This window comes from Camarhynchus parvulus, chromosome 3, assembly GCF_901933205.1.
Source record: "Camarhynchus parvulus chromosome 3, STF_HiC, whole genome shotgun sequence".
Classification (NCBI taxonomy): domain Eukaryota; kingdom Metazoa; phylum Chordata; class Aves; order Passeriformes; family Thraupidae; genus Camarhynchus; species Camarhynchus parvulus.
In genome coordinates, this window is record NC_044573.1 from 16630166 (window position 1) to 16657424 (window position 27259).

General features: G+C 49.7%; 2 protein-coding genes across 6 annotated transcripts; one reads left to right on the forward strand and one right to left on the reverse strand.

The window, feature by feature from the left end:
* The first annotated feature begins 2367 nt into the window (after positions 1-2367).
* RAB1A (RAB1A, member RAS oncogene family) lies at positions 2368-16007 on the forward strand. The gene is made up of 6 exons (XM_030944555.1): positions 2368-2753; positions 8893-8965; positions 11022-11117; positions 12470-12565; positions 13572-13703; positions 13964-16007. The coding sequence occupies exons 1-6, from the start codon at positions 2368-2370 to the stop codon at positions 14159-14161; spliced, it is 981 nt and encodes a 326-aa protein (XP_030800415.1). The 3' UTR covers positions 14162-16007.
* A 909-nt stretch (positions 16008-16916) lies between these two features.
* On the reverse strand, positions 16917-25451 carry CEP68 (centrosomal protein 68). 5 transcript variants are annotated; one of them, XM_030946609.1, is made up of 8 exons: positions 25438-25451; positions 24658-25276; positions 22085-22513; positions 20134-21585; positions 18914-19036; positions 18592-18688; positions 17968-18123; positions 16917-17261 (listed from the first exon to the last, which is right to left on the reverse strand). In XM_030946609.1, exons 2-8 carry the CDS (start codon positions 24658-24660, stop codon positions 17230-17232), a joined length of 2292 nt encoding a protein of 763 aa, XP_030802469.1. In that variant the 5' UTR covers positions 24661-25276; positions 25438-25451; the 3' UTR covers positions 16917-17229. The 5 variants fall into 5 exon arrangements, with proteins under 5 accessions (XP_030802469.1, XP_030802471.1, XP_030802468.1 ...); XM_030946611.1 differs by lacking the exon at positions 24658-25276 and having other exon boundaries at positions 25438-25446; XM_030946608.1 differs by lacking the exon at positions 25438-25451 and having other exon boundaries at positions 24658-25392.
* Positions 25452-27259: the final 1808 nt, after the last annotated feature.

Below are 27259 nucleotides of genomic sequence, written 5' to 3' on the forward strand. Positions count from 1 at the left end.
CACCTCCTGCAGAGCTGGAGGAGACACACTTCTTCCTTCTGCCCTTATACCCTGCAGCCATGGGCTGCTATGGCTGCCACGCTGCCCCGACAGTCACACGGATTAAATACACTTTTAGACATGGAAGCTGTTATTTCTCTGAAATTAACAGCTTCCCACACTCTTATTAACCCATGCCCTACTTCAGAAATAATCTAATTTGGAATTTCATAGTTAGCTGGTGCTGATGTTGGTTTGTCCCTGTGTCTTCTCTGATTTGTCTGGGTACATTTAGCAGCACCATATGTGGCAGAGTCCTATTTATTGTGGCTTGAGAGCATTATTCCTCACAACAGAGTAAGGAATTGGGGTGGTTGGAGCTTTTTGTTTCATGGGGGTAGAGAAAAGTTAAAGCACAAATGTTTAAAATGTGAGCAGAGAATCAATTGCTGTCTGCTAAATGAAGTTTGTCATCTGGGGTATTCCTGCACATCTGGTCACCTTCCATGGACTGCCTAAAGAGAACTACCGTACCAGAGAGGAGAGAACATTTCAAAGGACTCACTGCATTTCTGATGGCAAACATCAAACAAAACGGGCATTGTTTCACAGATACACAAAGTAATGGAGAAAGGGAAGTGGAAACTTCAGCAATGACCCCCACAGAAACAACAGAACATACAGCAAGTTATGTGGTAGATTCAGCTGCAGATTGCATTACCCACGCAGCAGAGTGAGAGAGCAGAGGAAACCCAAACCCTGTGCAACCAGCACTCAGTGTTTCCTATTGCAGCCACCACACTCGGCTGACTTCGTGTAAGAACTGAACCTAACTAAAACCTCGAAGATGTGTGCAGCATGAGTGGCTTTTCTTCATCTTCTTGTGGGGAGAAAAAGGGGCTGGAGTGCAATTTCAGTTCCTCTGGGGCTTCAGCTCTAGTCTGATGCTGTCCAAGTGAAAGACACCCATTCCTGTGGGTTATTCCAGTAGTCCCTGTGCATGGAGCACCTTTAACACCTAGATGTCTGCAGTAACACCTCCCAGCTTGTAGCCCAAGTCCTGCACACACACCCCTGCACAAGTGTTTCAGTGATCTCACAGTCCATGTGGAGGTTGTTCCTCCTGTCCTTTGAGCTGGTTGGAAGATAAACTTTGGTCGTGTATTATACTATGCCCTTTGTAATGAAATAACGTCAGGTGCTGTGTATTAGTGGTGGGATTTAAATTCCCGAGCTGATTACAAGGAGCTGTTGTAAGGTTTAGCAGTGCCCTGCATGTGAGTCTGGAGTGATGTGTACTGTTCTGTGCTTGTGCTCTCTCTGATGCTGTTGAAAAGGCCAGGGCTTTGCTAGGAACAAACCTGAGAACATCAACCACTGAAGTGTCAGCAATGCAATTCGATATTCAGCGAGACTGTTAATAGTGGTTGACCAGAAACCAATCTCCCGTTCTGTGAATCTTCCAGCTTTAACAGATTGCTTGCTCGGAGATCCCGGGCATGTGGCAGTCTCTCCATGCCCACTTCCCAGCAGTCACTAGAGCACAGAAATATTTACTGTGCCTAAAGAATGTAGTGAAACGTGATTAATGCTTGTAAAGAAGTTTTGATAATAGATGCAATGGCAGATTTTTTTGATAAAAGATGCAAAAAGGGACAGTGACTTATAAATTCACGTGAAGAACACAGGCCTTAGAGGAGCTAAAGATGCCCTGTGTTGCTTCCCACGTTCAAAAAGTGGGAAAGCCTCAGAGTGCAGAGCCTCCATCGCTGCCCGCCAGCGGCGCGGAGGGGAGCGGCTGGAGGGGCTCCGGAGCGAGCTCTCCCTTCCCTGGCCGCCTCCCGCACCGCATTCCCAGCGAGCCTTGTTCCGCACGCTGCGCCCTCCGGGCTGCCTCCCCCGGCCCTCGCAGCCCCGGCACAGGCCCGGGGCTGGGGCTCGCAAAGGGAGCCATCGGGAGAGAGAACGCCCAGCCGGGAGGGACCCAGGGCTGCCGGCAGAGATGGAGGAAGGGACGGGAGGAGGGATGGGAGGAGGGACTGGGACAGCGATGGAGCCCGGGATGAAGGCCGGGATGGAGCCCGGGATGGAACCGGGGAATGGAACCCGGGATGGAGCCGGGGATGGAGCCCGGGATGGAACCGGGGAATGGAACTCGGGATGGAGCCCGGGCGCGGCCCAGTCCAGCCCAGTCCAGCCCGGCCCGGCCCGGCCCGGCCCCGCCTCGCGCGCCGAGACCCCGCCCCCGCCCCGCCCGCGCGCTGACTCGCCCGAGCTGCCACGTCTGCCCGCTGACGTCACCCGCGGCCGGCGCCTCCCAGCCAATCAGCGACGTCGGCCGCCGCTCCGAGCCGACGGGGCCGAGGGAAGAAAGGCCGGCTATCGCGCATGCGCCGCCGCCGCTGCGATGGCCGCCGGGAGAGCGAGTCCGCCGGAGGGGGCGCGGCCGGGAGGAGGCGGCGACGCGGACTCGGTTTCCCGTCGCGCCCCTCGGCCGCCCCCCGGCCATGTAAGTGCTGCTCGGCGAGCGGCCGCCCCGTTTCCTGGTCGGGCTCCGGCGGCCATTTTGGGCTGAGGCGCAGCGCGGAGGCCGCGGAGCGGGCGCGGGCGGACGGGCCGAGCCGAGCGCCGGGCGATCGCGGCTCCCTCGGACCAGCGCACCGCGGAGCGCCTGCCTCGGCGGCGGGAGGTGCCGCCGCACCGCCCCCTCACAGCGCGCTCGCCGTCCCTCGGGCCGCGGGCCCCACGGACATGTCCAGCATGAACCCCGAATAGTGAGTGCGGGACGGGGCGGCCCCGGGGCCGCGCTGGGGGCGCGGGGGGACCGCGCTGGGCTCGCGAGTCCGAAGACCCGAGCGCCCCCCGCCATACCCCCGCCCCCCGGTCCCCGCGGAGCCGCGCCCGGGCCCGAGCGGCGGCGGGGGAGGAGGAGGAGGAGGGGTGGAGGGGCGGGAGGCAGCGCGGCCGCCCGGGGGTGGGTCCCGGCGGGGTCGGGGGGGGAATGGGGTCCCTGCGGGGAACCGGCATCCGCCGCCCTGGCAGCGCCGTGGGGCGCAGCCGCGGCGATTTTCCCGAACCTCGGGAAGGCACAGCGGGGCCTTGGCTCCAACAAGTGACCGGGGGGACACCGGCGCCCTGTGAAAGCCGATCCCCCCGGCCGGTGGCGGCTCCGTAGCCAGGGGTCCACCCTTCGCTTTAGCTGCAAGTCATGTGTGTGTCACATGGCTCTTGCAAAACACTTCTTGCCTATGTAGATTTTGCAACGCTGTGACTTGATAATAGAACGCTCTTGGGGCTGTTTCCAGCTGAAATAGCACTTGCTGAGAAATCCTGGTGATGATACGAGGGGTTTTTGGGAGGGTCGTTGTGTGAGTATGGCCTTTTCCTTTAGTTGGCCTGCTCGGGAGTTGGGCTGTCTGAGCTCTGTTCCCCGGAGTTGTCACTGTTCTGGAAACTCGGGGTGCTGTGTCCTGCCCACCAGGCTGTCGGGAACAATAAACTTTATTTTGTTCAAGACTTTTTTTGTGTGAGTTAGAGGAAGGACTTGGGCTTAATTTAGAAAGTTAAAAAAAATCGGCTGCTGCGCTTCCAACCCTTCAGCCTTGTAGGGTGTGTTTAGGATCCTTTCACTGATGCTGGCTTTGCTGGCACCCCAGTTTGGGGTGGTGAAGCCACTGTCACATCTGATGCCACTGGAGTGGCTCTGGTACTAAAATCCACGTGTGGTGTGACTTTGCTGCTCTGGATGTCCATGAACGCTGCTCTTGGAAGACACCCACAGTTTTGTCGTCTCAGCTGAGGCTCCTGACTTGTGTGGCCATGGCTCCTGTGCTCTCCACTTACGTCAGTGGGGTTGGTTGCAAGCACTCTGAGTCCATGAAAATCACCTGAGGAGCAAACAAGTAGTCATCGGCTAGTGAGGGAGGTGGTGACACCCAGGAGGTACAGCCAGGAACTCGAGTTACATCTTGGCAAGATGACATCACAAACTTGCTCCTGTAGCTTTGGAAGACACCAAAACAGTAACTGGAGGTGGGAAGTGGATGAAAACCCAATAAACTGCTGGTGCCCTATGGTCCTAATGGCTCTCAAGAGTTAAATTTACCTTGCAGACTGTTGAGTCCTGTAGTGGGAAAGCTGCCTGCAGCGAGTTAGGCCACTGAGAGATGAGTTAGAGGGGGCTTTTTCCATAGATTTTTTTTCTTGCCTTTCTTGCAGTCCGCCAGCCCTCTAGACTGATGCAGAGGGTGGTTCCCTGCAAGGAGGTACTGAGTGCTGAGGTCAGTGTTTTCAGAAGGACTCATTCTCGGTGAAGAGTGCTTGGTCCTGGTGGTGAGCACAGCTGAGTTCTTGAAAGTGAAACAAAGAGGAAAAGCTGGAGTTGGAGATTAACTCGAAGTGTTAAATTGCCACTTCCTGAGAGGGTGGTGTCAGCAGGATGAGGGGAGGAGATGGGAAGGGTGTGGTGAGAGGGACAGAAAATACCTGTCACTGTGATGTGTGTACTTGGATCCCTGTTAAAACAGGAATAAGATTTAAGGGATTATGACATTGCTGCTTCTGTTCCCTGTAAAGAGATAGGTCCATTTGCCCTCTCAGAAGTGCCTTGCCTATAATGTAAGACATTCTCGCTTCCCTATCCCAGCTTCAGATCAGGCTGCAGCCCCAAATCCTTTCTCCTGGGCCAGAACTCCATCAGAAGTCAGTGGGATAACTAGTTAAAATTTCTAACTAAAGACCTACTTCCTTCAGCTTTCCTGATAAAGCTACCGGGTTAGGTCCTGCTCGTGCAAAGGTTTGAAGGGGAGTTGTGCTTCTGAGAGCTTCCTTGGAGCTTCAGGGCTGTGGGACAGCCAAGTGGACTGTCAGTTTTTAGATTGAGTGAAGGAGCTGAAGAGGGGTGGATGTGATTCTAAAATTAGTGTTTGGAAGCTAAATTCTGAAAACATCTGCCCACCCAGCACTGGGATGTGTTCCCTGTGTTCCTCCCTCCCTGCCGGTGTTTGAGTGAGCAGAATGTCAATATTGACTCTGTTGTGACTAGATCATGTCAGGTTCAGCATTTCCTGCCCTTCTGCAGCTTGCATGCAGCGTAAACATGCTGGGGGGTGCCCGGTCAGAGCAGCCAAGTGGGATCAGGAGTTAATCTTGATCAGATCTGTGTTCTGCCTGGACCTTGTTCTAGATACCTTCCAGCACAGATGAGGAAGCTCTGGGTTTTGGAGCAAATCTTGGGGGGGTTCTTTCTGCATTCTTCAGGAGTGCTTGGGAATACCAGTGAGGTGGGTTTCAGTCTTGGGTGATGGTGGTTAGTAGATGACAATTGAGTGACAACTCCTAGGTTGCTGGAATCATCTGAAAGTGTTTGTGTTCTAACCTTTCTAAACAGCAATCTGCCATGCAAAGTGGCATTGTGTCTTCTGGATTCTGTTTACTTACACAGACAGAGTGTAATCAGAGTGACAGTCATGCACCTCTTCAAAATGTCTGGGGTGGTAGAACAAAGAGTGGGGCTTGAGGCTGCTGTGAGTACCTGTTTACAGTAAACCTGCAGCTGACATCAGTGATTAAAGCCAATTCCAGCACTTCTTGTTGCAGACAGGTGACTACCTAGCCTTGTCTGTTTTGGCATAAAACCTTCCTGGCATTTAAAAAATCCCCACATGCCTCCTTATGTAAATTAGATAAACAGCACTATCTTAGAGGCCCACAGGTCCCTTGTTCCACACAGCTTTGGCCAGCTCTGTCCTCAGCTTGATTTGGAGGTGCTTTTTTTTGGCAAGAGGCAGTTACATTTAACATCTTTGTCCTTTATCTCTCTGGCAAGAGGAAGTTATGGGGAGGATTTGAAAGCCTCACTCTTACTCACCGTACCCACCTGCCTTGCTGCACATGCTCTTCCAGTGTGCTCCTTTAAACGACCCAAGTATGACTGGCTTATGTAAATGGTGAGAAATAATTGAATGATTAACCTGAATTCCCACTGTCTCCCAAGGAGCATGGAGAGGGCTGTGCTGCATAGCTCAGCCAGCTTTATGAAGGCTCCCTAAACCACAGGAGCTGAGGAGTTTTATGCTTCCAGATTTAAAGAGCAAACTTCAGTGGCTTCAGAAATGTTTGTGTGGCTCTTCAGGAGTAAACATAACATGTGTGGCTTGTTGGATGCATTGCTACAGTTGAACCCCTTTTCCCAAATATTCTGTTGGTGTAGCTCAGTCTAAAAATAGGCTTCTGCAAAGTTTTATAGCTTTTTAAAATTTTATTTGATTTAAACTGTTGCTGTACCCAAGTGCTGTCTCAAGCATCATACTCTAACAAACTGCACATTTGGTTCTTATGGCCCTAAATAGGCACCTGCTATATTTTAAAAGGTCTTGGGAGCTGTACATTTTAAAGCTTTAAGCTGTACTTGGAAAGGAAGGCACCACAATATTGGAATATGGAGTGTTCTAAAATATTAAAACCCTAAGTTCCTAGAGTCTTACTTACACTATTCCCAAACTGATGAAAGTCTTCCCACCAAAATTAGGTTTTTGTGACACAACACCCATTTCTAAGGTCAGAGACAGAGCTAACTCAGTAAAGGCTGTTTCCAGCTGTGCACCTGGTGCTGGCCCTGGTTTTGGTGAGGCTGAGGCAGGTAGCTTAAGACTGCTGTATATCTCTAGGATTCTGGAAATACTGAAGCCCAAAGTGAGAGGACAGCTCAATAGCAAAGATACCAGATCCAGTGTTTAAGGCTTCTGAGGTCTCATTGTGTTAGCTTAACATTTGTTCTGTGTACCCACTGTTACTGTTCTTGTTTGCTGCTGAAGGGTGAGAGATCTAATGGGTAGGTTTAGCTGGGAGCTGCTTTTAGCACGAGGAATGACAGAGGAAGAGAAGTTTTCATGTTCGGGGCCTGGGGAAACCTGAATTACTCTTGGAAGCAAGTGGAAGTTTTTAGGGGATCTCAGACCCACAGCTGAAGCCTTACCTCTATCAGGAAGGAGTTACTTTTTTCCCATTAATTTTACTGAAGGCAATACAGTGCTAATTTTCCTGTTTTTATATTCTCAAGGGGATTATAACATGCTACAAGCTCTACGTAATAATTTGACTTCAGGTTTGCTGAAAATTCTGTGTTTGTAGGGAACTGAGCAACACAAACTTCCAGCTGAAGTTGGAAGGAGCTGAGTGAAAGCTGAGGCACAGTGGTGGGGAAAGAAGGCAAGGCATAGGTGTAACAGTGGAGCAGCTCCTGGAGCCCTCTTACTTTACTTTGGTCTCCAGGTTGCAGAGTTTCTCCTGCTCTTGGGGACCAAACGATTATTGGGGGTGAGAAGTTTTCTGGTCTGTAGTAGTGCTTCAGCCAACTCAAACCTACTGAGATCTGTGGGTTGTGGGGTAATGTACCTTAGGTCCCCTGAACTGTTGGGGTTAGTTATCATTCTCCTAAAGCCATCTTGCCTTGTGGTAGTACATGATTTCACAGGTGGAGTGGTGAGTTCTGTGACTGTAAACTGCTAGGTATCCTTTGACCTTTTTTTTTTTTTATCCCTTTAGTGCTTTTAGCTGTACATTTTTAAGGATTTGGTCATTAGTTGCTACATTTAGCACTTCTGACTCCTCTCTAGTCTTGGCAGGAGTGCTGCAGAGACTGGAGGTTCCAGCTGGGTGTGTTCTGCAGCCTGGGCCCAGCCAGGTGAGAGGCACTTGAGCAGAGGAGTGGTGAGAGGCTGTGGTCGGCCATCTGCTGGGCAGTTATCAGCTGGGGATGGATGCAGTTTCCTGGCTGGATTCCTGCCAGCCAGAGACAATGGCGATTCTAAGGAATAATAGATGGGACAGTGGACTTCAGGCACTTCACATATCCTTAATCTTTACCTCTCCTTGCTTAAGTGAACATAAAAATATGGCTGTTGTGGTTGAGAACAGGACTTTGTCCTGGGCCATTACAGGGCCAAAGAGTTGTCAACTGAGAATGAGTTAGTGTAGTACTTGAGAAGCAAAATAACTTGTGTAAGTGGTGGGTTGTTATTTTTCTCTGTTACTTGCTCTCTAGCATGAAATTTCCCCATTAGTCTTAGGACTAACACAAAACCGCATATTTTGCCAACAGTGAAATCTTCACTACTCTTTGAATTGTGAATATAGGCTGGTCGGTGACTCTATGCTTATTCTTTAATGTTGGGAAAACTCAGCATTAAGCACAAGATCTGTCAGTTCTTCCAGTGTATCTTGAGAATTACTAATACCACACCTGACATCCCCCAGAGATGTATCCTCATCTGGAAATGACTTGAGCTTTGCTTTAATTCCTGGAAGGCAGGTGTGGTATTGGTCACTGCTCATAGTCTGTTGTGGAAGGTGGGTATTCAGTTGTGCTGTTGCATTCTGCTGGAACTTAAAGATAGTAACTTGAACTGAGGAAAGAAATGGCTGCATTTGGCAGCTCCGTGGTGTTGGTGAAGCTGGGCAGTGGAATCAAACATCTAAGTCCAGAGAAGCAAAGATAATGGCCCTGGAGGGCAGCAGGCTGTTACCACCACCTGTGTGTAACCAGAGTTCCTCAGCCGAACAGGGGGGCTTGCATTCAGTTGCAAGGCATGGTTTTCATCTCAGCTAGACCACAAAGGCTGAGGCAGGACTGTGCTACTGCTGCTGATAGTCCCTCTCTTATCCTCAGAGTAACTTCCCAGGGAGGCACAGTTCCACACAACAATGCTGTGCTCAGAGCATCTACCTCACACTTCCCTTACCGAGTAAATTGTGAATTTCTGAACTGAATAGATGAGCTTGGAGTTGTAGGTGATTTCCCTAGCAGTGAGTTAATTTACCCATCTCAAAAGTCATAATATACTGGCTGTAAGGAACTTCTTTCTTGACAGTGTTTTTCATTAAGTGACCTATTTTTTTTTTTTCCTTCTGCAGTGACTATTTATTCAAGCTACTTCTGATTGGAGACTCCGGTGTTGGGAAATCTTGCCTTCTACTTAGGTTTGCAGTAAGTGATCATGCTTGGCAACTGTGTAAAAGAGGTACTTAGCAAGAGCTTCCCTTCAGGTAGCAGGGCTGATGTCTGACAGGCCTGATAATACCAAAGAATAAGTATAGTATTGCAGACTCCTCCTGTCTTTTAAATTTGTGTCTATCTGATGTAATTGTTTCACTAAATTGGAAAGAAATAATATCAATAATATGTCCAGCTAAGATTAATTCTAATTTTCCTGTTACTTGAGAACAAGGTACCTTAATTTAACTTCCATCATTACAGTAGTGGTAGAATGCTGAGGATGGAAGGAATTCTGGGGGTGTGCCCTTAGGCATGAGGAGTACAGACCTTGATCAGTTACTACTTGATAAGAACATTTCAAGCAGATGAAGTTTGATATCTGCAGTAAAAAGACCTACCAGTTGTTTAGTCAGAGAAGTAATGTAAATAATACTCTAGGAATAATAAGGTCTTCTGCTTTCTTTAGTGAATGTTAAAATTGCTGGTGAGCTGTTCTGGCTCTAGTTTTCCTGTCAGCAAGAAAACGTAAAATGGGTTTGATAGCTCTTAGTAGAAAAAGCTGAAGTCCAGTGAACTTCTTATCTCTGTCTGTGCCAAAGGGCAGCTTTACGTGTCCCTGGGAGGAGAGGAGGGAAGCAGGATATGGGGCATGAACTTAGAAACTTGAGTGTGGCACTGCTGCAAGATGATGGCTTTGTTTTCACAGCCTGAGCAGTTCCTCTGGGCACCTCTGGAGTGAGCCTGTTGTACCTGGTATTATTAATGTGAATTAATAATTGGTGTGTACAGACAGCCTTGGTTAAAGCCATTATGGCTGAAGTTGGTAGCAGGACAAACAGTAGGAGGCTGTCCCCTGCTCTGCTCACAGGATGGAGGCAGTGGGTTGGAAGTGACACCACAGCTGGAGCAGTACTCCCAGAGTGGTCTAACCTGCTTCTCTTCCAGATACTTTTGAATTCATTTTGGCTTCATGTGAATAATCCAGCTTTTCTTTTTTGATAGCCAGCTTAAGTTTGTGCTCTGTTATCTGATGTTTCTTCAGCTGAGTAGCCTTTTCCTTTTGAGATGTGTTTTTCCAACTAAACTCTTTTACCCTGACATAAGGAATTACCACAGCATACTACACCTGTTTTCTTGCTGCTGTAGGTTAAACTTCTTCAGGCTTTTCAAACATACTCTTTGGAGTATTGAAATGCTAAGGAAATAAATGTCATGTCATTCTGAAAGGCTTAATACTTTATTCTTACTTGGATGTATTACCTAAGATGTCTTCCATTCACAGCCCAGAGGAATCCCTTGCTTTTTGTGATACCTACTGGTTGCATAAAGTCTTTTGTGGTACATTGTATATGAAGTTCTACCCTTTGGGTACTTTAGGAGTAGAAACCTTCTTCATGCTGACAAGCTGACAATCACTAGAAGGTAGCAAAGACTGACCCAGCAGTTTCTGTGTGCCTTAAGGCCTGTGGGAGACTGCAGTCAGGTCCCTGCAAGCTGCTGAGGCAGTGCTTTCCCTCCTGTATCCACACAGGCTGCAGAGCAGAGGCCTCAGCACAAGCACTCCAGCTGTAACTCTAACCTGCCTTAGCAACCAGCTGCAGCAGCAGAGGATCTGACACTCATGTGTGACTGAGACAGAGCCTCTGACTTGTTCTAGGTAGCTGCTGTGTAACACAGATGAAAAACTATCAAAGGAAAATAAAAATGTGATGTGTTTCAATAACTTTAGTGGTTATTCCAAGTAGCTCTTCAGTCTGCCACCATGAGCAAAGACTGTTTTTTACACTGCAGCTCACAGGGACTTGACACTACAGGATTTCCAGAAAAGAGGCTTTTTTGGCTGGTGCTGATTGGTGCTTTTAAAAGCTGCAGAGTTTTTGAAAAGTAAATACTTGGTGGAAATGCTTGGCCATCTCCTGGACTTTGCCATGAGAGATCAGGCTGGTTTTACAAGGAAATTAAGTACCTTTGTCTGACTGTGCATAATGAAGTAGGTGGCTGCAGAAGAGGTGCAGCTGCCTTGACTTATGTTCACTCTCTCTCCTAGGATGATACGTACACAGAAAGTTACATCAGCACGATTGGTGTGGACTTCAAAATCAGAACTATAGAACTAGATGGGAAAACAATCAAGCTTCAGATAGTAAGTAGTATTTTTCAACTCCTGTGTGCTTCAGTCTCTTGGAGCACGAGTTATGTCCATAGCTATTGGTGGTCATTTTGTACTTTAAAACACTTCCAAATACAAGGGGTATTTTCCCTGTTACAAGAGGCGAGGCAGTTTTTTGCAAGACTTAACTGTCCTTAAAGAAGGGTGCTTATTATCAAGGCTGTTTGCCTGGAAGAGGAGATTCTGTGCTGAAGTGCTCTCATATCAAAACTGGTGTAGCTCTACAGTATTTTGCCAGGATTTGTGTAAATGCAGGAATACCACACAGTTGTCCAAGATGCCTGAATTCCACAGCAGCTGTTACTACCAAGCTGCACTGTCTTAAGTGCTGGAAACTGCTTTTGTTGACCTGAATGGAAAAACTGACACAAAGGCTTGTAACTGGCCTGGCTGCCTTAGCACTGGGCGCTGTTTTCTGGTTATGCTTTTGGCCTTTCACTTGGAATAAACAGGGGAAGAGACTTGGCAATTCTTTAATCTTGAAGCACTCTAAAAGGGTGACTGGTGTGATGAAATCTAATATCTGTGCAAGGTCAGACAATCCTTGTCAGCCACTGCTTCCAGCTCAAGCAGAGGCTCTCAGGACTTGAAGGCAATGACTCAGGGATTCAGTGTTGTGGAGCAGAGTCCAGCTTACAGCCAGAAGCTTGAGCTTCCAGTCTCTAATGTAACTGTCCTGAGTACAGGGCAGCCTACTAGGAATGCTGTCACTGCTGAAATCTGTCTATGAATTCTGTTTTTAATACACAGCCAGCCCTATTTTTGACACAGCTCCAGGGAGAGAAATGTTTGGGTGAGTCCTGCTCCTGTCCTGGGTGGGAAGAGAGGTCAAGTGCCTTATGTCCTTTCTTAACTCTGCCAGCAGGAGAAGGGAATCAAGTTTGGTTTGAGTTGTTGCCTTTAAATACCTTTCCTGAAGCCTGTGTGCCAAGGAAATTGAAGGGAGTGGTCATGTTAGAGACCTGCAGCTCTCTGACCTTATTCCTAGCAGGTTTTCAAGTCCTGGCTTATGTTTGCTCTTCTAACCATTGAACCGTGGCTTCTTCATGGGTCAAAACTGCTTAATGTTTTTCCCAGATAGATCTCTTGACTACACTTGGCTGAAACCAAACAAATGAGCACTTTAGAAAAGTACGTACGAAGTGTAATTCTCAGCTAAAATACGTGATCTCCTCGAATCCTGTTTGATGTGTACAGCTTCAGAGCCCCGGCTGTGGCTGTGGTTATAGTTGGATGGCTGCTCTGCTGAGCCATGTTTCTGGAAGCTCATGTAGGGCTCTGGCTCAGCCATGCTGCAGGAGCTGACCCTGTCACTTGTCTTGCAGTGGGACACGGCGGGACAGGAGCGGTTTCGGACTATCACTTCCAGTTACTATAGAGGAGCTCATGGCATCATAGTTGTGTATGATGTTACAGATCAGGTATGTGTTAAACCTGTGCCCGCAGTTTCTCCAGGCTGATGAGTAAATTGGGAATTTAACAGCTGGCCACCTCTTAAGGGAGACAGAGTTCTACAGGCTGTGTTAAGGCTTATCAAGCTAAATATATGTTTTTGCCTCTGGTTTGGCTGGAATAAAACACAGAAATAAAGAGCAGTGGGATTTGTGGCTCCTAAGCAATTGTATCTTAGGCTTAACCTAAAACTTGGTGAACAGGTAACTGATTGTCCTGTGTGAATACCTCTCACCTTGCCTTTGGTAGCAGGAAATCTGAGTTACTGATGGAAGTTGTTGAAAGATTTCTGAATGTACTTGAACTGTGGTCTGCAGTAAAGACTGGCATTTGGAACAGAAAATTGTCAGCCTGGGTGCAAGATACAACTGAGCCAGTGTTTTCTCTGAAAGGATCTCTGAAGAACTGGTGCAGTTGTTTGAAGGGCACTTGGGAAGTATAGGGTTTCCTGAATTAATAGAAAAAGAACACTTGTGTTCAGTCACTAACTGGATTATCAGTCCAGCATTTCTGGAGTCAGAGGTTGTTCCAGCATATCTGCAACAAGGTGGCTTGCATCTAACACCTGATGGTTAGTAAATATGTGGGATCCATCCAGTTTCAGCTGTGTGCCACATCTCTTATCTCTGCTACAAGAGGAGGAAGAAGAGCCCCAGATGGTGGAAGATGTAGAATATTCAATATATGGAGCAGGGAAGAATAATAGGGGGAAGAGTGCAGGAAGGGCTGACTGTGTAGGGCTGGGAACAGGAGCTGAATGGCCCCGGTGGTGACCAGCCTGTCCCAGGGCCATCAGGGGAGTTGGGCAGCCTTAGAGTCCTCTCCCATGGTTGTGAATCTATCATATGGATCCATCACTTATCCATCACATGGATAAGTGCAGTGCTTCATACTCTTTCCTGGTCATGACCAAAGGGATAGTGCTGAACTTTCCCCTTCATTAAGGGCCTTGCTTACAGTTCTCTTATCTCGTAGGAGTCTTTCAATAATGTCAAGCAGTGGCTGCAGGAGATAGACCGTTATGCCAGTGAAAACGTCAACAAGTTGTTGGTGGGGAACAAGTGTGATCTGACCACAAAGAAAGTAGTAGACTATACAACAGCAAAGGTATGTCGGGACTCGTGGGTTTGCTTGGCTGAGCCCCTGCTCTGGTTTGTCATGCACAGAGGTCCCAGTGCAGGGAGGTGTCCTGATGCCACAAATGGGGGCAGTTTTAATGACCTCCTGCCCTGCAACTCATCCTTAGACTGGACATGGGGTGTGGGGTGGGATCCAGGAACTTGTGAGTTATCCAGTGGTGCTCCAGGAAATGAGGTGAGGTATGAACCTGTGTATGAGCTTACTGTTCACTGTTTCTCAATTTGCAGGAATTTGCAGATTCTCTTGGAATTCCGTTTTTGGAAACCAGTGCAAAGAATGCCACAAATGTAGAACAGTCTTTCATGACCATGGCTGCCGAGATTAAAAAACGAATGGGTCCGGGAGCGACAGCTGGTGGTGCAGAGAAGTCCAATGTTAAAATTCAGAGCACTCCGGTCAAGCAGTCTAGTGGAGGTTGCTGCTAAAACTTGCCTCTCCCCTTTTGTCTCACAACAATGAATTTGCAATCTGAACCCAAGTGAAAAAAAAAATTTGCCTGAATTGTACTGTATGTAGCTGCACTACAACAGATTCTTACCGTCTCCACAAAGGTCAGAGATTGTAAATGGTCAATACTGACTTTTTTTATTCCCTTGACTCAAGACAGCTAACTTCATTTTCAGAACTGTTTTAAACCTTTGTGTGCTGGTTTATAAACGTGTAATCCTTGTTGCTTTTCCTGATACCAGACTGTTTCCTGTGGTTGGTTAGGATGTATTTTTGTTTTGATGTTTCTATTGGCATGTTTAGATGTCAGGTTTAGTCTTCTGAAGATGAAGTTTAGCCATTTTGTATCAAACAGCACAACAGTGTCTGTCACTTTCCATGCATAAAATTTAGTAAGATATATGTAAGATCTGATTTGCTAGTTCCTTCTTGTAGAATTATAAATGGAGAGATCACACTATCTGATTAATAGTTTCTTCATACTCTGCATATAATTTGTGGCTGCAGAATATTGTAATTTGTTGCACAATATGTAACAAAACTGAAGAAATGTTTAATAAATATTGTACTTATTGGAAGTAATATCAAACTGTATGGTGATAAATATTGTCTTAATTTATATGGCTGAGGGGGAAATCAGGCTTGCATTGTGCACAAAACAACATATCTGTGTGTGCAGCCATGGCTCTCAGACCTTCCCTGCAACTCGCCCAGTGACTGTGGCCCCAAAGCCTGAGCTGTCATGGTGCTCAAGGCATGAGTGCTGTACCAGAAACACCCAGCCAAGGTTCATGAGGCATAATGCACTCTGAATGTACAACAGTTCCCTAACTTAGTCTTGGAACTTAATTTATTTCTCAAGGACTCTTTGTAGGGAATTCCTGTCAGCATTGCACAGCAGGGGAGAGAACAGTATTTCCCTAACATGAATGATTTCAGCGAAACCTTGAGGAGGTATGACTTTCTACCAGTATATTATGTCTTTTCTATATACTGTTAATTCCATCCTCTTTTAATCAATACCTTCTGACTTAGTGCAACAGCTTAGCTTCTGTTCCCTTCTGCAGCAAGGCACCAGGAGGGTGATATGGGGATAGCAAGGCCCCCACCATACTGTTGCTCAAAGTAGGCACTTTCTCAAACAATTTGGAACTAACCAGCAGCCAAGAGGTTTTGGATGGTGTGTGATTCTTTGTACAGAGCTAATCAAATCATTAGTGCCTGATGTCTAGCTAAAAGCCACAGGAAAGCTAGCCTATAACACTTCCTATACATGTAAAATTGTTCAGCTTTATCTAAACTCAAATGTTCAGCCTATTCTGTAAATAGTCTCATGTTTGAAAGACCATGTAACATTCCCCTAGTAGTAAATACACCCTGTGATAGTAAAAATATAGCCTAGGTATGTTGTGAGGTATAAACTAAAATTGGTGCAAATATCCTCTGATTTTTTTTTTGGGGGGGGTGACTTTGGCTAACAGCTTTCTTCAACATAGTTGCATAAATCAACAGGCAATTGTAATACATAAAGTATTGTCATGGTGAAGTTGAACTCTTCCACTTGAGACCTTCACAATAAAGTGATGTGCTTTCTAGTAGAGATGTGCTTGTTGGAATAATTCATTATAAATGTGACCTGCTGCTCCTCAGGAGCAGGAGTGAGTGAGTGCTGCTGAGATCAGGAAGTGAAGCAGAAGGAGGTGTGTTGAGGGTAAAACATCTTCCCTGCAGAGAGTGCACAAATGAACTTCAATGTCGAGATGCCTGCTACATACTATCCAAACCAATGTTAATATATACAGTAATAAAAGCATTGCAAAACCAGTTGGGCTACACCAGGTGTTTGGTGGTTCTTTGTTTCCCCCTCAGTCACCAATGGGTCACTGGGCTGGTGCTGTTCTGTGCTGAAGCCTGGTGGTGTCAGGCTGAGCTGTGTGATGAGGGTAGAGCAGGCCTAAAACTCCTGGGAAAATGCACTGTTGTTTCTTACCTGTGAGCTGAAATATTGAATATTTTTGCCACAATGGGCCAGAATTTGCCCTTCAAGCCAAGGATGTAGAAGATAGGAGAATACCAACCCTCCCCCACACACCCCAGTGAATTATTTGCTGTAACTGCTTCAGTTTAACTTTGCTTTCACCTTCTACTTGTACAGAACAGAAACTTCTCTCTGTTCTGTTCATAGGAATGGGAGGAAATCATCGTGTTCTTGTGCAGAATACATCATCGCCGTTCAGGTTAAAGGTTAATTAAAGCCAAGTACCAACATTCTGTAACTTTTTTTTGGCCACTTACCTTATGCTGCTTCAGAGCTGCCCTTTTTCTGTTGGAGAAAGGGTGTGGAAACCCTTGATGAATGTTCTCAGCAGTGACTTAACTGCAGTAGCTGGAAGGGGGGAAGGCACAACTTCAGCCCAAGAAACCAGCGCAGCACTAACCCAGCTCCTGCCAGCAGCAGGTAGCAGCAGGTTACACAGAACCTGTCTTCTCCCTGCCTGAACTCGCTTGTTTATTATTTTATTTGGATTCATTATTACAGCTTTTTGTGTTTATGAATAACAAAATTGAAAGTTAAGTAGGCTCTGCTTCAGCAGGGAGTGGCAGTTATAAAGAGGCCTTCAGTTTGCTCCCAAGAACCAGGAGTTGCTATTTCTTGGCTTCTCGCACCTATTTTTGACGAGCATAAACAAACCATGAGAACAGGGCTATTAAAATCACACGGCTTTACTTAGCGAGCGCACGGCACACTATGGATTGCTCAGTTAAAAAACTGCTCTGATGTTTTGCTAACACAGAACAGCCCACTTCAATAAAAAAAGGGAAGCTACATTAAAAAAACAAACCAGAAAAGGCCAGCTATACATTCCTTACACAACTCTGGACATCCCAGCACACCTGCTGTATGGGGGACCTTTCTCAAGCCATGGCACAAACCCATGCTGAAATCAGCCCCATGGGCAACTGGACACAGATTTTGGCATCTCTGGAGAGGTGATGGAGGTGGTTTGGTGCTTGCTGCAATTCTTCTCAGCCCTCCTGAGATGGGCTAACGCAGCCTAGGTCTGACAGAGGCAGCACCTGAAATAAAATGAGGTGTTTGTGCTGTGCTTAGCCTGCAGTCTGACAAAGAAAGAAACCCCCATGCTCTATTCCCACATCTCACCAGTGCAGAGGGTACAGCTGGGTAGAGGCAGCAATTCAAAATCCACAACAAGCCAAACACTACTTAAGACACTGTTTTTCTCTTCTAAGAGGCTGGCACCCCTGAAACACTTGCCTCCAGTTTTCTTTGAAGGGAGATGGTCAAGAAATAAGCAAACAAGTTTTCCAGCCCCTATACCTGAAATCACTTGCTTCCCTTTCCCACCATTATACCGCAACCAGACTGTTTCTGAGAAAATACAAAACCAAAATGTATCCCTTCCTCATCTCCCCAGTGCTGTGCAAGGGATCTGGGCAGAGCAGGTGTCTGTGCTGGACTTCCGCCATCCCCCAGACCTGAGTGACAGGGACCTGCCTGCCCAGTCCCTGCAGAGCTGCCATCGCTCCCCTCATGCTCTTGGGTTTCATCAGCTGATTCACCCGCACTGCTCTTTCCCTGACACGGTTAAACACGACCGGGCATCTATTTTGAGTGTCCCTGCTGCCTTCTCAGGCTTCCCAAACAGAATCAAAGAAATAACAATGGAGCCTGATGTCTGGTGTTTGCTAATTCGAGTGTGTCTCTTCCTGTGCTTCCTCCCCTCTCTGCCCGCTGCAGCAAGGCTGGTTTGCCCCTGCTTACCCAGGGAGCAGCCGTGTGCTGCACTCCCCTTGTCCTGCCCCACGTCCTTGCCCCGCACGGGGCCCACAGCAGCCAGGATGGACTTGTACAGGTGCTCTGCGTGGCTTTCCAGCTCTTCTGACTGTTTGGCAATCAGAGCCAGCGTGTCTTTCAGAGCTGGAAAGCAAAAATGCCTGAATGGAGGTGACAGGAATGCGATAATTCAGTGTCTGTCAGAGCTGACAGTTCTGCTCATCCAGGCAGACTTCGGAAGGAAATCAAGTGTTAAAAATCAATAATGTGCTGTTCATCCCATCCCCACTGTCATGCAGCATTTGCAAGGGGTGGGGACTGACCCAGGAGGCTCCAGGTTCATAATGAAGATGCAGAAATAGGGGGTCTTAGAGAAAACCTTTGGAACTGTGCAAGAAAGCCCATCCATAATGTAGCACTCGACCTCTAAAACCCTTTTGGTGACTGCAGCTACAGCCCATCCCTTAGAAATCCCTTCTTCTAAATCACTAGAGCAACCACTCTGTGTGTGCTGTGGTGCTGGCCAGGCTGGGTCAGGGATTTTGGGGGGCAGATGCCCTGGCCAGCATCACCTGTATCCATAAGCAGCCCCACACAAGTGCTCCTCCTCACCTGGTGAATTCGATGCCATGCAGTCCAGGAGAGCTTCTCCCCTCTCCAGCACGCTCTCAGTCAGGCTCCGGTGGTCAGCCACATCCTTCCTGAACTCCTGGCACGGCAAGGAGAAGAGCAGCATTTCTTAGAAGGGTTTTTGAAACACACACCTGTGGCAGGTTGCCCAGGGAGCAGTTTCCGCCAAGCAGGTTCCTGGTGCTCCCAAATTTGTCTTGGCAAACGCAGAGCACCCTGGACCATTCCAGTGATGCCTGGCTTCCCACTGCTTGCTGCCTGCAGCACAGGAAAGGGGAGGAAGCAGAGCAAGGGTGACACCCACCAGGTAGTGGTGCAGCGATGCCAACACGCTCTTGGCATCCGGCGAGGGTGGCACCCAGCTGCCGGTGACATCCACCACGGTGTACAGCCAATGGATCAGCTCTTCCAGCTGGCAGCAAAACATCTGCTCAACAAAGCATAAAAAAGGGGTCACTGATCTATTTCTGCAACAGAGACAGCGCAGGGACATGAAGAGGTGAGCCAGTGGTGTTTTGGAAAGCACCTGTTCCCCATTTCTCTCTGACCCTGGAACACAAACATCCCTAAGCTTGGGAAACCAAGGGTCAATGGGAAAAAGACAAAAAAAAGCTTAAACTCCCGAACAGTTCCAGCATTCACTGTGTGGCAAGAATTGAGGGCCACCATGAAATGTCTGCATGGAGAGGTGCTGGAGGCTGGTAGCACCCAGGCTGAAGGAGAGGTTAGCCTCCACCTCACTGCCCAGGAGGTATCCTCATCCTCTTCACCAGAGCCATACAGTTAATTTGCAGCTGGTTTCCCCAAGGGATTGTCTCGTTCAATTAAGTGCTTTCATTTATTTTTAAAGCGTCTCAGTAAGGGATTATTTTTGTAAGATGCTGCATGAAACCCAGGGGCCTCTGCTGGCACCAAAATCAGGCTCATGACTTGTTCCTGCTCCTCAGGAGTTTGCCATAAAGCAGTGCTTTCCTCTGGCATTGCAATTTGGCATGACAAATACAGAGAAGATGCTTTTAAATCAACAGAGTTATTTCCATACCAGAGGAGGAGATGAGTTTGCAGCTATGTGCATGATAACACTCCTGTGCACACAGCCCAGCATCGTTTCCAAATTTGTCCCAGCACTGGGGTGGGAACAAGATGGAGAGGAGGGTGGGAGCACAGTGCTGGGACGAATTTAATAATCCACAAAACAATCAGGAAGCCCTTCAGAGGTGCTGCAGCTCCTGCCTCCTGCCCGGTGCAGCAGCACTGCAGGACGTGTGGGCTGAGGGACCCAGCCGAGTGCCACATCTCCACCCAGCCTGGCCTGTGACACTGAGCCCCAGGGAAAGCGAGATGGGCTCTTGCTCTATCAGAAGGAATTATCTGCTCTGGTGAGCCCCCCTGCATAAATTACCACCAGCTGCCAGGCAGGACACATCATGCAGAATGGGAAGCTTTAATTAATCCTGCCAGAAAGACAAGCACATTTTATGTGAGATCTTCCCAGAATAAACTTTATTTCTGGTCTCAGCCTACCTTAACACACTGGATAAGGGACTCGCTCTGCTGGCTCTTCTTTGGATGCCCCTTGACCCGTGGTTCATTCAGGCACATCCCATCCAATGTGTCCCTGAGACCAGCTGGCAGATGAAGCCCGCAGGGAGGATCCCTGTGGATCCAGCCATACGATTCTGTGTTTTCCCAGCTGGGCTTTCGGGAGCTGCGGTGTTGCCACTGCCCTGCAGAACCCTCAATATTCCCTCTGTCATCCCCACCTCTCACTTCTTCAAAAGGAGCCAATCTGGGTGAAAGGGGCTCCTTGCTGGTGCTGTGATGTGGAAGGTTATGGTGGTCATGACCAGGCATCCTTATAGTTAAGGAAAGATTGGACAAAAACTGAGCCAGCCTTTCCAGCTCCTTCAGTCTCGGAGGCAGGGAAAGAAATTCTTCATCAGTCTCCCACTCCTTCCTCAGGGGGAGCACTCCTGTGGTGGGTAAAAACCTACTGGTGCTTTTCACCTGCCCTGTGTAGTTTGGGCAGGGGCTTCCTCTGGTATCCCAGCTTCTCCCATCGGCAGCAGGGCGCCCAGGTGAGCTTGGCCCAGATGATTCCACCCTTACATCCTTAGCAAAACCTCTGGAAAGGTGAGAGGAAGAACTCCTTCCAAATGATGCTTTGGCAATAGGTGAAGGTTCAAAGCATGAGACAGCTCCTGAGCAGCCTCTTTTTCCAGGCCTTGGGGTAGAGAATCTCTCTGCAGAGGCCACGACCTCCCAAAGTCCGTTTTCTCTGCTTCCCTGAGCCTGCCCAGCTCTGCCGTAGATGCTGGTGGACCTGGACACGCCCTCAGGAGAAGTAGAAAAGCTGTCCAGACCTATTCCTGAGTCATGGAGGAAAGGCTCCGGTATCCTTCCCAGCTTGTACCTCGGTTTCAGTGGGTAAGCATAGTCCAGCAAGTCCTCGTACTCCTTGTGGGGGTTCCAGTGGGGTGAGCTGCGGTCCGGAGATGGGGGCAGTGAATCCGGAATGGCACAGGCCCAGTAATCGGCTTGGTAGGAGGAGATCTCCCGGATGCGCCCCACGGAGCCGCGGTAATCGAGCAGAGCGCCGGGGGGCTCCCGCCTCTGCAGGGCCCTGCCTTCCACGCCCCATGGGCAGCACAGGTCCTGGGCAGCCGTGCTGGCCGCAGAGGGGACATCCGTACTGGCTGGCAAGCTTCCGGACGGCTCCTCGGAGGGGCCGTTTCCTTCTGAGGACAGAGCAGACAGGCTCAGCACGGAGCGGCTCCGCAGGGCACTCTCGGGGCTGGGCGGGGTTTGGGGCCGCAGGAGCTCTGCCGTGGAAGGACACGGGGACTGAGCTCCCAGACTTTGTCTCCGACGGCCAACAGGGGCATCATGGCGGCTGCCAGCAGGCATGTTCTCCTCGGCAGAGCTGCGCCGGCTGGGAGGGCTGGACACCGGGTCCCAACCGCCCGAAGCCTTCACCTGCTCAAGGACGGGATGGAAAAGGAAAGGGAGAGAGACATGCAGGAAATGAAGCACAGCATCCAGACAAAAAGGTCTTTTGTGCTGGGATATGGAGATAAAAGCCCAACCCTGGACCTGCCATGAGCTGAGGCTGGAAGTGGAACCCTGTTCCCTCTGTGGGACAGCCTGCAGCTGCTCAGAGCAGGGCTTGCTTTTAAGGAAAGGCATCTCAAGGGCTTGGGAAGCTGCACGGGTCATCCAGCAGCAAGAGGCTTATCTAAAGAGCACTGTCCTGAGCAAGTTCCCAGCTCTGCACTGGCGACTTGGAATGGAAGCTACAGCTTGGGTGCTGGAGCCCAGTTCCCTCCCCACCATACATCTCAGCCTAGGCAGGGGTGGGCACACTCTGTCTGGCAGAGATGGAAAGCCCTTGCTGGGAGAGCCCTGACAAACAAGTCCCCACCTCTCTGAGACTTCCTGGTGGTGCAGCAACACCTGCAGGTACAAACCCTCTCACCTGCTGTTCTTCTGAAGAGAGGAACCAGTGGCCAACTCGACCAGGTACAGGGCCACCATCAGCAGCTCTATCCACCAACAACCCTTTCCCTGAGGAGTTTGCTCTCGCTCTGGGAAATCCAGGTGCAGATGCTGAAGACGCTTCTGGGTGGCAGCTGGAGCCTCCGTGGGTAACATCAGTGGCCTTGTGACTGTGTCTGCTCACTGCCACACCCTCTGTCCCTTGCAGGCTGGGCTTGGCTTCCTCTGTCCCCAAAAGCTGGTGCAGGCTCCCTGCCAGCTCCGGGAAGTCCATCTCTGTGTCTGCGCTGTCCCACCTCCCATCGCCCTCGGCCTTCCCGCTCAGGGACTCCTCAGAAGGCGATTTTCCCACATCCACGGCCATCAGCACAGAGCTCCTTCCACAGGACGATGCTGAGCCTCGGGCTCTCTGCAACACACAGCACACAGCAATGGCATCTCAGCGTCCCCCCTTGTCTCCACACCAAGAAACTGGGTTTGCCCAATAACAAAGAGCTGAAGCATGATGGGGGTGAGACCCCAACATTCATAAAGGAGCATCTTGGTGCACCAGGTGGGACAGTGGTAAGAGCAAACCCTCACATCTCAGCAGCATTTTCTGCTTCCGAGGATGTGACACACAGGGAAAATCTCATTCCAGCTCTGGCCGTGCCAAGAACAAACCTGGGCTTTATACCAGGCACCGGAGCCCTGCAGTGATAGCCAATGTCCCCAACACTCTGTGCCCCATGAGGTCACTGGGCTTGAATGAGATGTCATTAACCAGGACATGAAGCACCTCCTGGCGTGGCTGAGCCCTGAAGGCTGTTGGGGTGGAAAGCTGAGTGTTTTCTAAAGATACAAAGCCTAAACCTTCAAGCAGAAGCCACCCAGAAGCAAGAAGCAGCTATAAAAAGTTAGAGAGGGAGGTAGGAGGCTGTAAAACTCAAACCTGGAGCTCAGCTCTGCAGCTTCTGCCTCAATTCATGAAATTAACTCTTTGGGAAATTAATTAATGGAAATACTTGTACTGACTGGGCTTGAGTGAGGAGCTGCTGCAGGATAACCCGTGAGCCAAATGAAGGAGACCCAACACAGCCTCCTCCAGCAACTCAAGCCCAAACCAAGGTGCTGGCAGCAGGGAAATCTCAGCAGAGTGGTTTTGCTGGTACTCCCCCAGCTGGTGCCAGCAAAGAGACCAGCCAAGGCAGCAACAACAGCAAACTCAACTAAAATGAAATTTAAATTATTAAAAAAAAAAAAAAAAAGAGGCGAGAAAGAATTCCCAAACAATACTTGGAAGTGGGAAACAAGATGATACTCACTCCCTCCTCCAGCTCTTTTGTCAGAGTCTCGTTTTATGATCCACCCCTCCCTCGGATAAGCGGGGTTTTCCCGCGGGCACGGGAACAAAGAGCGGCGGGAGGACGCGCCGGGTCTCCCCGGGAGACCAAACCCCCAGCGCAGGCACAACCTGCGGCAGCCCCGCGGCCGCCGTGCCCTGCCAGAGCCGGCAGCTGATCCCGCACGGCAGCGGCTGCCCGGGGGACGAGCAGAGCCCCAGCCCGCAGCTGGACCCCCAGTCCAATCCTAAAACTGCTGCCAAAGCCAACTCAACGCACATCACGTTATCTGAAATGGATTGCACTGCTCTCTTCTGCCCTCGGAAAGGCTGTATCTCCACACAAAGAGGCGGGGTTGTTGTAAAAAATGTCACCAGTAAATCTGCCCTTGTTATGTGACTTAAAATATATATATATATATATATAAGAAAGAAAAGCTTAATAAGGCATCAAAGCTGCCTCTAAAGTTTAAAAATGAATGTGCTGTAACCAAAAGTTGGCCTCAGAACAGCTTTATTTTTAAGGTGCCACGTTAAATTCAAAGGGATTTGAACATCGTTACCTCCACCAGATTCGGAGGTTTGGGTCAGGTGTCAGCCCAGTAAAAACAACTGTAAAAAACATCGAAGTTTGACCTTAAATCTGAAAAACATGCGTTAAGCAACATAAAATAAAACTTACAGGTCATGACCCATCTGTTATTTTCCTGACTGTGTGGAGGAGGGCAAATATTCTGAAGTTAAGATCATCTGTTATCTTATGGAGGCAGCATGCAGTGATTTACATTTCTACCATGCCATTGGTCTTTAAAAAAAGAGCAAGTGCTGGTTCACAGGTTCATTAAATCTCCAGAAGCTAATTGGATGCTAAAGAGAAACCAGGAAACCTGCCAATACACAGGAGTGAGAGTAAATCTGCTTACTGCAGGATTTCTACGGGTATTTAAAGGGACACCAGAGATCTCACTGCATTTTTCCAAAGTCTCTAATTCAGGCAGCGGATTTCAATTAACTTCAGAGGCAGCTTAATATCCAAACCACACCCGGACACAAACGAGAGGGGGATGTTGCACACACCCCACACACAGAACAATCGGGCAAAAAGTCATATTTAACAACAAAAAAGTCATATTTAACAACAAAAAAGTCATATTTAACAACAAAGCGAGAACACTACTGCCACTAAGTGCAACTCCCAGCTACACGAACGTCTAGGGAACGAGCTTTCTCACCATTTTCCAACAAGCCCAAAAAAATTCAGAGGTCAGATTGCCAGTGGCACCGACGCATCCAGATTAACCCTGGCGACAGGAAGAAGCAATCCCAAATCCTCGGGCAGGACTGAGGAGGGATGCAGGACCACAGCTATAGGCACGGTGGAAACTTTCCACTGGCCTCAAAAACGCAGGAAAACAGCCCAAACAGCCAAGCCCTCCATTGTCTCACAGAAATGATACCCGTGGCCGTGGTCTTAGATAACAGAAGACAGTGGGGCTACTTCATTCATTTCAAAGGGAAGGTCCGCAGGGATCTCTCCTGAAAAGCGATCCCTGAGCTGTTTCAGGCCGTCAGAAGGGACCTGCCGGCCAGGGCGCCGCACAAAGGCCGGCGGACAAGCAGGGCTCTGTCCAAGGAGCGGCTCCCACCGCCCCTGGGATCGCTTGGCTGATGGAATGCACTGAGCGCAGCGGATGCTGATGGAATTTCCGTCTCCCGCCAGCTCCGCTTTGGCTGGAGATCATTTCTGGGCTTGTTTTGGGGAAAAACCCACACGGCTCTCGCCCCTCAGGCCTGCGGGATTCTGAGGGTTGCTATTTTCTGCTCCTCTCCTTGCCCGCTTTCTGTCCGCCGCTGGAAAAAAACGGCAGTTAACCAAAAAGACAAGAAGTAAAGGCAAAGAGGCCGAGGAGGCGCCGCACCCGGGGGTACCGGGGTTCCAAAGGGAACGAGGCCCGGGACCCCCAGGATCCCCCCCGGGACCCCCCTCACACCGCGCCCCGGCCCTCACTCACCGAGCGCCGGCCCCGCCCCGCCCCCACCGCGCCCGCAGCCAATGGCAGCGCCGGGTGCGTCAGCACGCGCGCCCCCGCCGCCCGACAGCCAATGGGAGCGGAGCTCGAAGCGGCCCCGCCCCGCGGCCGGCGCTGACCCCGGCGCGGGAAGGGCGGGGGCGACACACGCTGGCCCCGCCCCCTGATCCGCCCTGGCCCCGCCCCGGCCCCTCACGGCCTGGTCCGGGTCCCGCCGGGCACCGGGAACCTGAGGAGCGTCCCGGGAGGCCCTTGAGGAGCTCGTGTCAGCAACAGGATGTTTCCTTGTACCCCCTGTTGACCTTCCCGAGGCGGAGCTGTGCCCCGGCAGTGTGACCGCGCAGCAAACCGACTGAAACGGGCCCTGCGTGAGCGGCGAATGCCGCGCCACGGCCAAGGGGTCCCGGTGTCCTCCATGCACAGCTGCGGGACGCGGTGCCGGTGCAAGGCCTCCCCTAGGGGTGATCCCTGTGGGATGCCGGCCATGCCCTGCCCTCGGGACAGCTTTCTGGGAAGATCCCCAAGCCACGCTTTAAAGCAGGCTGCTCTGGGGTTTGTACCTGGCCAGACCCTTCCTTGGTGGCTGGAGTGGACATACCCTGACAAGTTCCCATGCCATGCAGAAATACAAACCTTTTTCCTTGTTGCTGTCCGTTGGCTGATTCTGGTTTCTGTCCACGTCATCTGCTCCTGGAGATTATTTCTTAGCTAATGCTGCGATTTTCTAGAGGTCAAGTGTCTGATAAAGCACTTTATGGACAATATTGTTCCCAGCTTTAGGCCAGGAAGGACCAAAGAGACATCCTGGATTTGCTTATCAGTTTGGCAGCAGGGTGAGGGGAACAGCACAGCTATCCCAAGTCCCTGGCTAGTGCTTTGGTCCTGAGCACACTCCCTGGCCCTGCAGCCTGCTCCAGGCCTGCCATCCCAGTGTTATGCTCCCGATTCCCAGTGGCTCGGAACTGGGTTTATTCTGCTGCACCCACTGGAGCCAGCCCCATTTACATCCGGGAGCTGGCCTGTTTACATTTTTCTCCCTGGAGAACAGGGCTGCTTCAAGAAGTGGAGCTGTAAGTCTGCAGTAAAACGTGGTGGGTGCTCTCAGAAGAACTCACAGCCAGGAAAAATCCAGGATCATCTCTGTTCCTGTGTAGTATTTCTGTATTTGGGATTTCTTTGATGAATGTTACAGCAAGTCTTCTGGCAGGCTGCACATCCCTCTGCCCCGGATGCACACTTTCTAGAGTTGCCTTTTTATTGGCGTTCACACAGGCAAAGCCCTTGTGAAAGAAAATCGCTCTAGAACGTTGTTTATTGCTCATTCTCCAGGGAGCCGCTTCCCTGCCAGTAGGGGCCGTGCTGATCTCAGGCCTCTGAGTGGAAAGGCGGAAGCAGACGCGGATGGGTCATGATTCATCCCCAGGCTGGGCTGTTTTTAGCCGGTTTAAATTCCTCGGGAGCTGCCAGGCATTGTTCTGGGAGCTGAATAGCACCCGGCCCCGGCAGGAAAGGTCTGCGTCCTGTTCTGCCCCCATCAAACAAGTGCCAGGATGTCTGCAGGAACAGCCGAGAAACCTTTCCCCTCCCCTTGGGCTTGGGCTGAGTGGGTGTCAATAAACAACGGGGGAATCAGCTGGTGATCTAAAGGAGAGGTTTTTTAAGAAATTCAGGGGGACAATACCGATTTTCTTCTGCTGGCATCTGGCCGTCTTTGTTAGGAACTTTGCTGAAGGGAAACTGGCTTATTTGATCTATTATAGAGGTCAACCAAACTCCCACCCAAGCTCACTCAAGGCTGGCAAAG

Coding starts and splice junctions, on each gene's coding strand:
- CEP68 (XM_030946609.1), bottom strand. Junction 19,037..20,133: donor CCCTTATCCAGTGTGTTAAG/GTAGGCTGAGAC, acceptor TTTGTTGAGCAG/ATGTTTTGCTGCCAGCTGGA. Junction 18,689..18,913: donor CATCGCTGCACCACTACCTG/GTGGGTGTCACC, acceptor TTGCCGTGCCAG/GAGTTCAGGAAGGATGTGGC.
- RAB1A (XM_030944555.1), top strand. CDS start 2,368: ATGCGCCGCCGCCGCTGCGATGGCCGCCGGGAGAGCGAGTCCGCCGGA. Junction 8,966..11,021: donor GCCTTCTACTTAGGTTTGCA/GTAAGTGATCAT, acceptor TCTCTCTCCTAG/GATGATACGTACACAGAAAG. Junction 11,118..12,469: donor AAACAATCAAGCTTCAGATA/GTAAGTAGTATT, acceptor CTTGTCTTGCAG/TGGGACACGGCGGGACAGGA.